Source organism: Scatophagus argus, chromosome 12 (genome assembly GCF_020382885.2).
Source record: "Scatophagus argus isolate fScaArg1 chromosome 12, fScaArg1.pri, whole genome shotgun sequence".
Lineage (NCBI taxonomy): Eukaryota > Metazoa > Chordata > Actinopteri > Scatophagidae > Scatophagus > Scatophagus argus.
This window is the reverse complement of record NC_058504.1, coordinates 13902081-13918868: the sequence shown is the minus strand read 5'-3', so window position 1 is coordinate 13918868 and position 16788 is coordinate 13902081. Positions and strand designations below refer to the sequence as shown.

The 16788-nt window shown below is 40.5% G+C and overlaps 1 protein-coding gene across 3 annotated transcripts; it reads right to left on the bottom strand.

Moving 5' to 3' along the window:
* Nucleotides 1-8200: 8200 nt before the first annotated feature.
* LOC124068327 (putative monooxygenase p33MONOX) lies at nucleotides 8201-16043 on the bottom strand. 3 transcript variants are annotated; one of them, XM_046406493.1, is made up of 8 exons: nucleotides 15824-16043; nucleotides 14686-14908; nucleotides 14382-14569; nucleotides 14085-14196; nucleotides 13739-13866; nucleotides 10447-10586; nucleotides 10098-10273; nucleotides 8201-9601 (listed from the first exon to the last, which is right to left on the bottom strand). In XM_046406493.1, exons 2-8 carry the CDS (start codon nucleotides 14711-14713, stop codon nucleotides 9393-9395), a joined length of 981 nt encoding a protein of 326 aa, XP_046262449.1. In that variant the 5' UTR covers nucleotides 14714-14908; nucleotides 15824-16043; the 3' UTR covers nucleotides 8201-9392. The 3 variants fall into 3 exon arrangements, with proteins under 3 accessions (XP_046262449.1, XP_046262448.1, XP_046262450.1); XM_046406492.1 differs by having other exon boundaries at nucleotides 14686-14808; nucleotides 15824-16042; XM_046406494.1 differs by having other exon boundaries at nucleotides 8201-9598; nucleotides 14686-14808; nucleotides 15824-16036.
* Nucleotides 16044-16788: the final 745 nt, after the last annotated feature.

Sequence of the window (16788 nt, the reverse complement as noted above, 5' to 3'; positions counted from 1 at the left end):
CCATTGTCAGTCCCCTTGTTTGGAAAACATATACTCTTCGGGCGATTTGAATGTTGGTGTAAATGACCTGTATCAGTGAAAGGATTTAGGTCATGTAGTCAGTCCTTGATTCAGCGTTATTGTGGAGGTGCTTGTTATTTTAGTTCCTCATTACTTAGCTAGCTCATAGTTAATTAATCACTTGTTTCCTGATGAGAACTCACGAAAAGTGCACCTTTCTTGTATGCATACCTTTGTCAGGAGGAGCTCCTCTCTTTTGTTTAAGAGGGGGGTAAGTTTTGTAAATCTCTTCCAAGGAATCTGCAGATGATGCAGGGGAATACAAGTTTGGCTTCCGCTTCATTCACAGGTCATGAGTTGTACTGTGTGCAGGCTGTAACAGGTTGCTTCCTTATCATCTCTGAAGATTTCCTGGACTCTGGAATATTCATTGCTTTAGTAGCCTGTGTAGTGGGATTGGAAGCTTTTTATGTTTATGTTGATGTAAAATAAAATAAGCACAAAACAGATGAGTACAACAGACTGGTCATAACATAGGTTCATTTATTTTTCATATATATCATTCACAAAATTGTTTCAGCACTTAAGATGTATATCCACGTCACTGGATCAAAAGTCCAACTGAAACAGCTTTACAGCACAAATGTTGTACATTTACTGTTAACTATTTAATCTTATCTTTTTCATTACTGCTACTGCTTTCAGTTTTCCTGTCTGAAGGTCTTGCCAGAGCTCAGACCAGATGCCAGGAGCAATAATAAGAGCAATACTTAATAAAGAGAAACTGACTTGGCCATGTTTATATGAATTTATGGCATGTGAATAACAAGCCTTTGAAGAAGACAGATACTGAGAGAGATTAAATTCTTTTATAAACTATGGTTTAAAAAATTAAAAACATACAAACGGTGTCAGTGAGAGGCAGAGACAGAGTCAAGGACACTGTTTGTCTCTTATCTTTCTGCCTGTATGGGTACCAACAGGCACTGAGTGGACTGAACGACACAGGAAGCAAGACGAAGACCTAAGGAACTTGCAAAGAAAGGCACAAAACCTGATTCTGAGAAGTATGAAATGGGTACTTGTGTGTTCTCTTTGACCACATCATGTTCACTCACCGTCCACGTCTCTGCGTGAGGAATGTGTTCACATCTTGCCAAGTCACACGCCTCACCTCGCTTTGTCCAAAACACATCAGCCCATATGTGAACATGATGAAAAAGGACACAGACAAATTAATTTACAAGTGGCCAATTGTGAGTGATGGAGATGTATAACTTTTTGTTCTCCCATCCTCACACCTAGGAAACTCCATACAGTAAATATGTGATATAATAAAAATAATATCACTGTTTTTTTATCATATACTGCATTTTCCCATGTATTTAACCCGAAGTACTTATATGCTGTGTGTATATTGGTATGTTGTGGATGTGCGTGAGTGAGAACCAGTGACAGAGCCAAAAGCATTCCTCTCTGGGCTTAAGGGATTAATAAGTATAACTACACGTGCACAAAGACTTCGTTATCCAATGAGATCCACCCCAAAGATCAAAGGTTCCTTAACTACTACGATGATATAAAATGATGGGCAAACAGCAAGGTTTTGCTACAGCTAATCAAGGAATTTCAGGGAGCTCCAACATTTTGATTCATCATCACGTTTATCTTTCGAGACTTTGACCTTTCCCTTCAGCCGTCTACTTTGCAATATTGCATGACTATATCCTCTCTAATTGTTACACACTCAATACAATTGAATACTTACTTTATGATACTGACAATAGCAGAAATATTTGTCAGGACACACCCCAAAAAAGTTATGTGTTGAGTATGGGTGAGTCTAGAAGAATAGCAATAATTTCAGGCAACCTCCAGCACTCTAATCACATAATAGGGACAGGGGTGGTCGAAACACAAGAGAAACAACCTTGTGACCGGATGCCGTCTAGCATGGCCCTTAACCCATACTGTTCCTGTGGATGTGTAAATTGTCTCTCTTCTTAAGGGCATTCGTGAAGAAGAGAGTATTGCTCTTAGTGAGAGAGAAAAAAACATTTCCATCTTCACCCAGTAAAATCATGAGTAACTACATCTTAATGTTTGGATAGATTCCATAAAGAAACTTAGTAGCCTTGAAAATGTGATTTAGATAATTTGGTGAATTGTGCAACACATGCCTTGGGTATTAAATTCATCCATGACACTAACACATCTAAAAAACAAATCATGTAACACACCCACACACACACACAGGCACATTTTTGCATGCTCTCTTGAAGGGTTACACATTGCCAGTTTTGTGTGTGCAGCTTCTAAATGAGTGTTCAAGGTCAGAGTGCATCAACCGGATATGGCTCTAGTGTGCCGAGCACCTCCAGCTGACTATTGAGAGCTTGTTGGGGGGGAATACCCCACCCCACATCTGCTTTATGTTAGGCCCTGGCGTCCAGTACAGGAGGGCCTAATGATTCCCTCTGCTTCTCTCTCTCTCTCTCTCTTTCTCTCAGTGGGGGATGGCACAAGAATGCCTGAGGAACAGCACGGAGACACACAACCTAATGGCTAGAGGCTGGAAACTGAAAACAGGTAATACTTTTACTTAAACATTTTTAGTTTTGTCAATATAAAGCAAGAAGCACAAATACAAAACTGAACACAAAGGTGATACCTATCCCTAGCACCTCTTCCACACACATGTTGCATGAACAACAACAACAAAACAAAACATACAGCTAATGGTTCAAAATGCTATAGAGAAACAGTGTACTGCCCTTCTCTGTTATTTAAAATATGATTTACAATTGATGACTTTAAAGGTGCAATATGTAAGAATAGGCCAACTGTTGAAGGTTGTGCCAAACACCTAGGGGGCATTGAATCACCAGAATAACCTCGAACTGTTGCTTATTATATGCTTTGTTATAGCTATCTTTGGCTGTAGTTGTTAGCTGCTGTTAAATGTGCAGCTAGTTGCCCTTTTAGCACACTTAATTCTGCCCATTGTAGCAACGAGAAGTGTTGGTGTTCACGCCGGGGTCAACAGAACCAGGCTCAGCAGCCTCTCAGTTAACATGGCCAGACGGGGACCAAACACAGCCCCCAAGACCAACAGAGTCCAGTTTGACGACAGGGAATATGGTGCTAAGGTGATTTACAGCAGCAGGCGGGGACAAGAGAAGCACAAAGCAAGACAGAAGGACATCAATCATCAGCAGTGCGGAGCACTGGTGGAAAGCAGTGGAAATACATCAGAATATTTTTACATTTAACTCCTGCTTATTTTGACCAAACCAGAGCTGATGATTGCTGGAACAGTGGAAAGACTACTGATGTGTTCACAGACAAAGGGCATTACTTTTTTTATGTGCCAATATTATATAAAAAGTTAGCATAAAGCTAAGAACAGATGCAAATTTGCATCTATTCATGCCCAGTGACATGAATAACACAAATTATGTTTTGTGAAGATGATTTACGTGACTTGAAAATATTCCAATTAAGTGGACTTTGCAGAGAGTAGTTTGGTGAGGATTGGGGCTGCTGCTCAGACAGTGAGAGCTGGCAAGCTCTGGAGGAGACAGATAAGGGCACAGTCAGACCTTCTGGAGGAATTAACACACACAGTCACATTGCTTTCTGGTGTTATCTGGAGCCGTTTACCAGCAGGAGGAGATCTGAGAGTTTACTTTCAAACTTTTGGGATTAAAATGTGGATTTAGCAACACCCTTGCTTCACCTGTCTGCAGCATTGAGTCAGGGATTTAATTGACCTAAGACCTGTCGAGTGTATTGTAATGTTGACTGCTGACTGGAGGGGAAATATACTTTCCCTCAGGAATGTACAGAGAGGACGGGGAAAAACAAGAGAGAGAACCAGAGTTTCAGATGTTTTTGTTTGCTGATGTTTGTCAAACCCATAGACACACACATCTTTGCTTATCGTTGATCACTAGCTTATGGCTAATGTACATTAAAGTATTCTGGTTCTTTTGGGGGGGCAGCATGATGGTGCAGCGTTTAGCACTGTCGCCTCACAGCAAGAGAGTTCCAGGTTTGATTCCTGATCTGGGCCCTTTTGTATTTCCCAAAAATCCCAAAAACATCCACATTAGGTTGTGGCTGGCTGCTCTACATTGTCCCTAGGTGTGCGTGTGTGGTTGTCAGTTGTTGTGTGTCCAAGGTGAACCCCACCACTCGCCCGTAGTCAGCTGTGACTACTGTGCAACCCTGATTGAGAAGTGGCATAGAAAATGGATGAATGGATGGTTCTTTTGGATGAATAAACTCTTGTAAAATTAACTGGAATTAAAATTAGTGAAACTGCAATCAGTTTCCCTTTGAGTAATGCAACAAAAGTTAACTCTCTGTCTGAACGTGTGGTGAGTCTCATTCTGTATTTGTTGAGACTGAATGAAGCATGTTTTAAGGTGAGTTAACAAGGCAGTTGACCATCTCCCAGCTGAAACTACACAGGATTACTATGAGACTTGCCTCTTATGGTGGTATTATGAGACGCAATGGGCCAGTGCTAACTGATTTCTCTGCAAAACAAGAAATCTTTGTTATAATGTCCCCCAAGGTTCTGTGCTTTGACCAGTATTATTCATCCTATATATGCTCCCCATTGTGACATTATTAGGGAACACGATATACAGTTTTACTGTTACGCAGATGACACACAAGTATATTTATCAATCATGTCTGGACCTCCTGCTGTGGTCCTGCCTGACTACTGTTATCACCACTTGTTATATTTCTACATTATTATTATTACTGCTACTACTACTATCAACATTATTATTGTTAATACTGTCATTGTCCTACCAATACTCTGTTGTAATGCGCTGTTCCTATGCATCTCTGTCTAGAATTTGGTCTCGACCTGCTGTAATTGGAAAGGGTCATGAGACAACTTTTGTTGCGATTTGGCGCTATATACATGAATTGAACTGAATGTTCAAAATTAAAACCCTTATATAAATGTTACATATTGTACCTTTGAATAGACTATGTAATCTTTTCAGCACTTCAGTTTTGTTTTCATTTGTCAGGGGTTGTGTCAAGATGGAGATCAGAAAATCAGATATGCTGTATTTTTAGAAGAGGTTTCAAACATATTACCTGTACAATTTTACAGCAAAGCTTTAATTTTATAAAAATGGCAATGAGACTAGTTTTGCTTCACAATTTAGAAAACATAAATAGTATTTACTCTGTTCTAGTTAGGCATTTGCACCTCTTGCATACAGTCCCATTTTCTGTATGGGCTCTTCAGAGACATGGAGATGTTGTAACTGGGATCATGTCTTCACAATTTATTAGATATAGTAGTCTCTGATTGCGTAACATAAGCACAGTCATTTGATTTGTGTGTGACCTACATCAGTGTTAATAGCCATAATGCTGTAACCCTATCCTCAAGTAGTGGGCATGATTGATGTTTACTTTCACAGGGAACAGTACCTGAAGGGGGCCATCAGCTTCACTCAAGTTCCTCGCTGACTGGTGGGTTCACCTTCAGGCCAGCTCATGTTGAATCAGCCCCAGATGTGGTTCTGGAATCAGTTGGCGTAGCATATGACGCAGAGTCCCACCCAGCAGCAAATGTCTAAAGGGACCCCTTTCAAAATCCCTTGTCAACTTCTATCACCAGCTGTTCGTGTAATCATATGAATAACTCGATTAACTCTGGAAAACACCACAGAGTCATCGCTGTGGTTGGTGACCATTGCTACGCAAACAAGTGGGGCGCATAATGGAGAAGAGTAGCTATAATGTAATTTATTCACCTTGAATTCATCTTGATTCTCTTCATTATAAGTAACATCTCACATGCAGGTTGCACAAAAAACACAAACGAAATGCATGCTTTGAGGCACAGAAGCCTTTAAAAGAGTTTATCATCACTGGAGGCACATTAGTCTTTGTAGGTCAGGTATCAGCAGCCCGATATCTAACATTGTGTAATCTGTACTTGAATTTATGCACTCAGGAGCTGGTGAGAGGATTTGCTGTAATATCCTTGGAGTCACCGTGACATAAAGTGCTTCTCCCACTCTTACATGTCTTAGATGAAAGTTCACACAGTGTTCCTCAAAGTCGACCTTTCAGTACAGATTCAGACTTTAATAGACATAGTGTCATGAGCACACATGGACCTGGGTGGGGCAAGCTGGAATTCATTGTGGTTTCTGGTAACTAGCACTGGCATTGTGTCCTATTTATGCACCCTTATCATGGTAGTTTGGCAAGTTACAGGGCTTGTGTCATAGGTGTAAGAGGAAATAAAATATAGTCTGTGATCAGTCCACTACATTTTATTTTTTGTGTGGAATATTTTAACATCACTGTTTTGACGTAGTCAAGGACACAATTTGGCGAGACTGGTCTTTCAGAACAGAGATGAGTAAGTGAGTGTATAATGTCAGATTGCAGATGAGGTGGGTTGTTTTGGTGCATGGTCACTGGCTAAATGACTTGTGTGGGATCACAGCCGAAGTAGGGGTGGGGACTTGAGAGGGGGAGGGGGGTGTACGCAACCACGTCATGTCGGACTATGCGAGAGAGCCATCTGTATTATGTCATGGCTGCTGGGGCACTCCACCCTATTTCCCTGTCTCCCCTGCTTTCGGTTTAGTGTTACTGACTCAGTCACCACTGCCCAGTTGTTTATGTGCTATGTTGCATGCCTCTGGCAGAAATGTGACCCAAGACTGAATAACTCCATCTGTGTTAATGCTCAACTTCTACATCGAATTTCTTTCTTCATTGCTACACTTTCTTCATCAGTGTCTTGTTTCTGTATTTCATTTTGTGTCTGTCAATCCACCACTTTATTTTGCCTCTAATAACTGACCATCTCCAGCTTTTGACTGAAAGCTCTTTCTGTCTGCACTTGTCTGACTCATGTGATGTTCACCTTTGCTCCTCTGGCAGCACCTGAAAACCAGATGTCTGTCATTAAGTAAAGGACTGTTCCCTTTAAAGAGGTAAAGCTAATTTCTGAATAAATGAAAGTCAAGGTTGTTGAGAAAAAAAAACTGCTGTTTTGCCTCAAGCTGAGGCCTTGCTGTGATTAGAACTACAGTACTAAATCTAAGGAAAGATTCAGGGACGTATACTGAACATACTTGACTACATTACTAACTATAACGACTTTATTTCTGTAAGTACTAAAATAAGAGCAAGAAGCACACCCTGTAATAAATAAATCACATGCACACACAGACACACTGCTGCTGTCTCTCTCACTCACACGCATGCACACACATGCACAACAAACAAGCACAAGACAATAAATGGTGAAAGCTTTAACAAGGCTGTAAACGCATCCCATTCATGACTAAGCCTGGAGGGGGACTGTGCCCTCTACTGTTTCTGCATACGAGCTCACTGTCTGATGAAATGGATGTTTGTTTTGATGTGGAGGGGGGAGGCTGGGTAGTTAATAATATTCAGCTATTGTGTGGTATTGCTGACAATATATTTGCTGTTACAATACCATCAATCTCTCCGACAACGGTAGAGCAAGGCTTATTAAATCAATGTGTACAGAGAAAATGACCCGATGGACTTAACAGACAGAATTATATTCTGCCCTCCGTGTGTGCGTATATATATGTACACACACACACATCATAACAACTTAACACATCATTTGATTTTGCCTTACTTGATTCTAATCCATTTAGCGTTTGTAGAATGTAACCTAATGATTTTACATTCAGCTTATTGTGCCATCTTCTGGCCAAAGACTATTTCTCAAGGTCGGCACTAAAGCCTTGTACAAATAAAATATATAATACAAGATATACCACTTTTACTTTGATACACGGTACACAATTAACACATATGGAAAGAATGCCCATTTCTGTATAACAGTTAAGGCAGGCTGTACCTTCTCAGCACAATTTATGTTCTGCCAGTCTGATTTAATAAACAACTATAAATACATAAAATAATGTCCTGTGTGACTTTCTAAAGTCTGTCAGTCAAGACCACTCTTCTGCTAAGACACAACTGCTGTGATATGCATTATATTCACAGACATAAAGGTGTGATCATACATGGAATTAAGTTATTAATGATGTGCACACTACATAAAAAATAGTACATGTAATAAAAGAGTGGGCTGCTTGCACAGACTCCATGTACTTATATTTCCATATGTTGCATGAACAAGGATATCAAAGAACCATTTTGCTCGTTAGCATCAGATTTATTTACAGATGGTGGGAGATGGTCTCCCTTGTGCAATTACTTCCTGGAATTCTTGAACTTTTTCAAATAAACAGCAAGGATATTTGTATTGTAATGCAAAAAAATATAAATTGAAAATAACCACTTGTATCACCAAATGTGATAAGCCAACACAGTAATGACTATTTAGAATGAACAAAGCTGATTTAAAGCACAACAACCTGAAAGCACATAAACTGAAATAATAAAAAGGGATATCACTTCAGGTCAGCAATCATACATTCTCACAAAGTAACAAAAGATGCTCTAGCACAGAATATTAAAAAAAAAAAAAAGCTGTGCTTAGATGGTTTAAAAAAAAAACAAAAAACAACACACTGCAATCATCAGTCATCCTGCACTGTACCATGCATGCTAGAAATGCACTACACAACTACAAATCTGTGAGCTTATATAAAAAAAATAATAACAATAATAACAATACAAATGAGGCATCTCAGTATTGGGAATTGAAATAGCTGGTCAGTTTTAGTATGAGAGACAATGCTAAAGTGATTAGGTTGAGGGACAGTTCGCCCCAAAAATTAAAACCGCATATCTTTCCTCTTAACTGTAGTGATTTTGCTGATAGTGCTTTGTTGTGAGTTGATGAGCCTGAGGGATATCAGCTGTAGTAATGTTGACTTTCTTGTCACTTCAGGACTTCAGTTTAGCAAGAAAATATGTATTTCTGATTTTGGGGAGAACTGTCCCTTTTAAAAAAAAAAAAAAAAAGGACTGACAAGATATTTCAACATGTTCAATCTCACACCATCACTGACAATGGAACGAGGACACCAGGCAATGCATGCCAACCCATTATGTGATTGAACATAAGTAATAATATAAAGCAGTGCAATCTTTACTTCATATGGTGTTTTATTTGGACCAAGGCATGGGAAGAGATAAGAAGAGTGTGGTGTGGGTTAACAGCAGGTAGCAATCCATCTATGTCGGTCCAATGGGAGAAGAAACAGTGCAGTGATGTGGCTGGGGCGAGTGAGTAAATAGGATAGGTGGTCTTCATTATCCTCTACCTTAGTGAATTTGCAGGGAGACAAAGGGGGCAGAGGAAGGCAGGAAAACACATAAGCAACTTGACAAAAAACAAAAAGGTAGAATAGAGGTGTAACTACGCAGTTAGCCTGGCTTCAGAAGCCCGAGGGTGTTAAAACATTCATGTCCCGAGGCTTAAGTTTGTGTGGCCTTGGAGGCGCTGGCTTGGCCTCAGTGCCTGAGATTTCAATCTTGGGGGGCATGAATTTGGTAGGGTCCTCCACTTTGAAGTTGACCTGGGTGTTGGTGCCATCCATGGTAGATGATTTCTGCATGCCAAAGTAGGACTGCAGGGAGAAGCCTGTTTGAGAGAGAAGGAGGAAGTGGTAGATGTTGACATTAAACATCCTAAATCTAGCTTTTCAAGGAGAAGCTTTAGTGTCACGATTTTAACGAGTAAGTTTAACATCCTCTGTTTAACATCTTTGTGGTTTCTCTCTGTACTGAAACAGCATAATGCCTGTCTATTAATATAACTGATAAGAGGCTCCCATCTAGAGTCTTTTTAAGTGGTGGGTCATCCATTCAGTTTACATTTGGATCACAGGCTTTCGCTTCGAAATATCCATCTGTGCAAAATTCACACTGATTTCAAGATCTATTCAGCTGCAACCAGAGTTCATCTGTGACAGTGGAACCAATGCTGTTGGATTCAGAGGAAATAGAAAAAGCTGGGACCTCATCCCATTTTGCCATGGCACAGAAGTCAACCTACTGTTATGAGAAGCTATATTATGAATCTACACTGTCAAATACAGGTACAGGACTTCAAGACACATGACTATGTATAAATCTTTCACCTGTGCTGGTTTCAGAGCCTGGGTCAGTGGGGGACTTCTGTACCACAGATCGAGTTCCAAAGAAGTTCCATCTCTCTCCTCCTCCTCCTTCATTTCCTCCCATGTCTGTGCTTGGGTTGGGACTGTTGAGTTCTGGGGTGGCAAGAAAAGGTGCAGGACTCAGCGGGAACCAGGTCCTGTACCCCCCGCCCAAACAAGAACAACACATGAACATACAGGTAAACATGGAAGTGTTGGGAAATGAAGCATGTCGTGAATAGGGATTCCAGTTCCACCAATGTCAACATAACATTTTGACTCTGGGTTCAAATCAAATGACAATGTCGACATTCAGCAGCAGAAGGCCTACCTGCGACAAACAGCTGGTGATGTGTGGGGACTAACGCTGGGGGTGACGGAGGGAGTGACAGATGGGGTGCCACTTGGGGTGGATTGTGCTGATGTTGTAAGCCTGTCCTCCTTGAAGTCCCCGCTTGGCATTCTCAACTTCTGCACCACCAGAAAAACAAGCAATGAAACAAACTGACAATAAAGGAACATTCTGCACTCTGTACAAGGAGCAAAACTGTGACAGTACCCCCCCGCCATGGTCCTAGAGAGACTATCAGCTGATGTTTGGGACTCATTTCATTGACACAGCACTGATCTTATTTAGAGAGCAAACACTCCCTGAATATACAATACAAAAGGTCAGCAGTGTTTTCCTGGACTTACACATCAAAAATAATCATGTGCGTCAAAGATCTCTGAGCCTATCACCTGTGACCATATAGTGTGGGTGGGAAAAGAGAGAAGAGACAAAGAAAGGGGACTAGTCTATGACAAAATTATACCAATTTTACAATAACCCCCATTATTATTACATAAGCATAGAACTAAGATTTTTATTGAAAAGTAATTACTGCAATGAACACGTTTACTGTTTATAATTCATTCAGAAAACTGATTGTTCTACTTACTACACCTGTGAAACCACTAGTCCAAGTGAATATAACCTGCAGAGATTTTTGCAATACTGCTTTTCTATTTGAACAATAAATGTACAAAAATATAGTTTTATCTCGATAAGTAACAAATCATATAACCAATATAACATGACCAATCATGCTTGTCATGACATTTACGCTTATTACAGTAAAAACCTCTGGAAGAATATGATCAGTCACCAATGTCAATCACTAAAAAGGACCATCCAAATGGCATTAAATCTCCTGTGTATGATACGGCGTCACGCTATGACATCAGATTTAAACACTGCAGTAACCGTGCTGGACCTCAAACACAGTATTCAAAACTAGGACTCAACCAGATTTTGGAAGTTTAAGCTTTTTGTGTTTGCTTTCGAAAGCGTTTGGAGCAGTGCAGTCAGAAGAAAGACAAATAAAATCGCTAGACGCAGTGCTTGTCAGGTAGCTGTAGAAGAGAGGCGGGTATGTTTTGGTCAGAATTATATTTAAGAAGGTTTCTGTTATCAATTAATGAAAACACAAACCTGAGAAATGCGAAGGCAACTGGAACTAGTGTGTGTCATTTCTTAACGTTAAGCTAACCTTAGCTTAAAACAGGCTAATATCTGTGAAGCACAAATTGAGGTTACTTTACCTAAGGAGGCTTGGGGTTAGATAAGGCCATGACGCTTAGCTCTGTGGTATTACTATGTCCCACAACCCTCTTATAGTCAGGGGAGCAGTCCGATTAATTTCCATGTATGTCGATAACAATATTACCGTTCAGTGTACCGTTAACGTTAGCTAACAGGCTCTATATTGACCGTGCCACAAAATAGCTAACCTATCAACCTAAGCTAACAGCAATTTAGCTAACGGTACTTAGCCAAATAAAATAAGCCTAAAGACAGTCTCTTTGAAGCTGACTGAGGTATAAGCTATCCGGAGGTTTAACTGAAGGTGACGTAGGGTGAGAACATGAAAAATATGAAGAATTTAACAGCTAAATGTGCTTTGTTTACTCGCTTTACCTCAAATGCCAGCTTAGCAAGCTAGCCTACAATGTTGTTTTCCAAAGGCCTTCTTTCCAACCGGATTGCACAAATAGGTAATAGCTAAAAACAACAATTCCTCGACATACCTTTTGATGATGAGATTTATTTGCCGTTCCAGTCCGATAGATTCCTTCATTTTGTCCATAATTTGTTGTTTTTACAAGTTTGGGGGATTATTCAAACGGTGCTGTGTGTACGGACCGCAGCTGGTCTCCAAAATGTCTCTTTTGTTAGGAGCTCAGTGATTGGTCCGTTTCCGAAAATAAGGGGGCTCGACTCATTTAAGGGCGTTGCCTGGCAACACCCTTGATAGAAACTTCAGCCTGTGGAGCGAGCGCAGAGATTACGTAAATTGTTTACCCAGAGGCCACAACAACATGGTGTCGTGTCATATCTAATTTTCTCATAGAAACCATCATTTTTTAATTAGGAATACAGTCCTCATAATGAGTTTAGGTATACATATATATGTATATATGTAGGTATAAATAAGTGTATATACTGCTTGATTTTATTTTATTGTATTCTAATCTAAACAATTGTATATATTTTCTAATTGTGTGTAGCATGAAGGGGCTACAACTTAGCTTACATTGAATTTCATCATGAAACTCTGTGTTGTTAAATAACAAATGAACCCTGATACCTTAACACCCTGTGATCTCATGAGTTCAACATCACAGTATGTGTCAAATGTTGTACTTCCGACAGGTTAGTTGATAGCACTTGAAATGCGAGCATGGCTGTGTGGGCCATTGAGGGCAAGGAAAGTGAGAAATCTAGACAGCAAAGAAAACACAAACTTTGTGCACTCACACAGTCACAGCCACTGTCACTCCTTCGTGATGTTTTAAAGCAGTCTTTGCAAAGCCTTTCATCTGGATTAAGAACCATATTTAAAGCTGGGGTGCAAGATTGAGCTTAACGATAGCTAAAATAGATAAAGCTAAAAGTTCACATAATGTTGACTAGGCCTATCAATATAATACAGATCTTTATGTATTTTTGCAGTATACCAGGCTTCTTAAATTTTGTGTGTGTGTATGTGTTTGTTGAAATGAGCTTGATTAAAAAGAAACATCCAGTGTGTTAATGGTATGTTAACAGTGTTTGTGTAATTGCTCTCACTGCCACAGGGGGGCAACAAGAGTTCTGCACTGTAGGTTTAATCCTTGCAGTTGGTGAACACTTAAAACCCAGTGTCATTTCTCTATTTGTGCAAGTACCTGTTTTCAGCGTTCACAGGATGTTCACGCGCTGCATTATCATCGTGAAAACATATTTCCCAAAGTACACTGGTGGTCGACAAAACTTACACCTCTTACACAGGCTTGCTTACTCTGGCTTGTTATGATATTTCAACCTAAACAGACTTGATCAAGGTCATCAGCTTTATCTGATTAAAGTCAGACCTGCAACCTTTCATGTAGGGGCTAAATTTTGCAATAAACCAGCAGCAAGTGAGACTGTGTGTAGGTGTTCATTTTTTTGTTTAACTTTTATTTGTGTTGTGTTGCCCTCTGACACGCCTGTTAGTGAAGATGTATTTGTTCAGCTACTGATTATTATTCCAGGGCAGGGAGAAACTTTACACTGCTCCTTGACACAAAGCTTTTATCTTACATTTGTTCATACTCACTGGCAGCGTGCCATCACCCAGCCGGTGAAAGCGAGTCTCCTCGGCAGAGAGCCCCTTATGGGGAGAATATCTGGCATCTGTCAGCCCTGCCTGGTGCTCAAACTTCTGCAGGTTCTCCTGGGTCTGCTCTAATTGTAGGGCATCAACAGTGAAGTCAAAATTAGTCAATGGTTTGATATGCTGCACTCCATTATGACAATCTGAAGATTGTTCATCCGTATTTGGCAGTCAAGGCAGCAGCTATTTTGACAATCATTACATGACATGTAGCAAAGGAGCTTGTAACTTGCATGTACAGAAATAAAAGGTTCTGCAATTAAATATTCAGTTGTTTTTGATGACTTACTGATCATTATTGAGCTCATTAAAGAGGTGGCTTTTGCTTTCACAACAGGCACTGGGGACTTGGCTGGTGTTGGTGCCTCGAGATTCAGCAGCTTCCCACCACTTTCTCTTTCCTAGTCACACAAGCTTACATTGTTAGGGTTATTCAGTTACATAACAAATAGGTGAGCAAATCAAATGTGTCCAGGCATGCACCTAACCTTGAGAAATACGTTTCACACAAACCAATACAAACAGTGTTGTTTAGGGTAACACTTCAAACAATTTGAATCAGACAATAAGAAAAACATTCATGCACCTCTGTAGTGTTTCTGAACTTGTGCTGCGGGATGACAGGGTCTTTCCATAAGATGTTGACACTCAAGTCTGAAGGTGGTGAATGCATAGGGGCATCCATGAGCTCGTCATAGCTGATATTGCGCCTAGTCATTACCATCGGAGATGATAAAGCACCAAAGAGTCCAGATGAATTGCCAGGTTCAAGTGCTGAAGGATGGGGGCATGAATGAAACGTTACAACTGTGTTTTATTCGGTAGTCATATCACAAATTAAAGAATGTAAAGATTAGCACACATGTCTAAGTATTTAAATCTACAATTACCTGGAATATCCCGCTGTCTTGAGGCCATTTTGACAGAAAATCAGAGAGGATGACCACAGGAGACTCTGGCGGGTGATAGTGTGGAGGTCCACTCTGCTTTGCTTTGGACTCCAAATCTGAACACTTCATCACATGACAACACACAGTGCTGGGTCATTTGACTGATGGAAAGGCCTACTCCTTTGGAAGAACAGTGTGTAGTGCAACAACACGTCACCGTAGCCTTTTGAGAAGTGAATAAATAAATGTAAGCATGCATATTTTTATTAACCTAATCATGATTTAGTTAAAAAAATAACAGAGAGAATAAGCAGAGACTTGTATTTACTGTGCGAAGCGAGCAGTATCCTGTTTCTGACATGCTGCAAATAGAACTAGGGAGTCTGGTTACAGCACAGTCATTAATATCAGTTTATGTTTGAGTCACACTCATACCAGCCTCTCATCTGCCCATGGCAGAGAAAAACAGCCACATTGTGAAGTATGGAGCATTTGCATAGGGAAATGAAAACTTGATGAATGAGGAAATGCTGTCTGTCAGTTAGCTACCCATTGTGTGGGCGATATAGGCTACAACAAAACCACTATCATTAATCTTGTAGTGTTGTGGTGAACCTATCTGTAATCATGTGAGTCTTATCAGTCTTGTCTGAGCTTACTTTCCACTGGAATCCACCCAAATCTTTGTCACATAAATGAACGGTGGCAGAACCATCCCCCATATGCAAAACTGAAACCTACATTCTGGCAGAATACAGATATCAGATTTGCAGGTTTGGGTCGGTGGTATTTTGTAGTTTAGTGCACACTTTCCAGACAGCTGACACCTATCTGCTGCGGCTCACGTCAGCGTTGTGGGGAGCCAAACCCAGTGACTTGCAAAAACACGAATCAAAATCACGTCATGGGCGTATGGGAATAACGTATGACTGTAAACTATAAAACATCAAAGAAGATGTCGCTACTTTTAGGTAGGCAAACTGCATAGCTGACTAAAAACACCATCGAGTAATTAATTGATTTGATATGCTTCCACATGCATTGTAGCTATTGTAGTTATTTTTTTTTGTATTGTTAAGTCATCTGAAACGTTTGCATGAAGGACATTGTCATGCCGGCTGCAGGGTATTTAACTTACCTCAACCTGTCAGTATCTCCCTTCTTCTCCCGTTGAAATTATTCCACAGCCGCAATGATTTCTTTGTCACCACTGCGTCGTTTTGACAGACTCAAAGAACAAATATTGTATGTTTGCTCACCGGTTTGTTCAGCCATGACTTTTGAACATGCAAAGGGTAAACAGTGCGCTGAGACGTCCACACAGCACCAGTGAACGCATCTCTCCGGCAACCGAGCCGGCGGAAGTGATCAGACGAAACTTAAAGTCCTGCAGCCTGTTTGGCGCAGGTTTGGGATATGTGTGTGGTGCAGTGTAACCGCATTGTAAAATCTAATGCTTTATGTGCAACAGTGCCGACAAGTGTGAGGAGAACGTAAAATAAACATGTAATGTTAAATTAAGATGTTTAGGCAGAAGAGGTTTGCTGTAAAAACTGGATAAGAAATTACAGCAAATGCTGCCTCAAAATACCATGTTTTCTGTAAAGCATATTTATTGTGTCTGTGTAAATCCCTTCTTCAAACAGTTAGTTAACCTAATGGACACTCAGTTCCCTTCTGGGATTAAAAAAAACTCCTCCACAGAAGCCAAAAAAGGCTTTTAATACAGTTATTGTTAGGATATTGGTTAGTGTTAATGTGAGGGTAAGTTCCCAGGGAACGAATACCAATGTGTGTGTGTGTGTGTATGCGCGCGCGTGTGTGTGATGGTGGGTCACAGATGACAGCCTATCAGACTCAGCCAATCTGAGCCACCCCCGTCAAAGCTGAGCGGGAACACATGGTGTTAGCTAGCTACTGACCATGAAATCCCAGAGTCCATCTGCAGCTTTGATGTCCTGTAGTGTCTGATACATGTAGACAGCCTACTGGGAGGACCCATTAATGGTATGTGGTGGGCAGAGTCGTAGACTCCAATTTGAGACTTCGACTCCAGTCCCAAGTCATGCACACAATGACCAGTAGATGTGACTTTAGACTCGT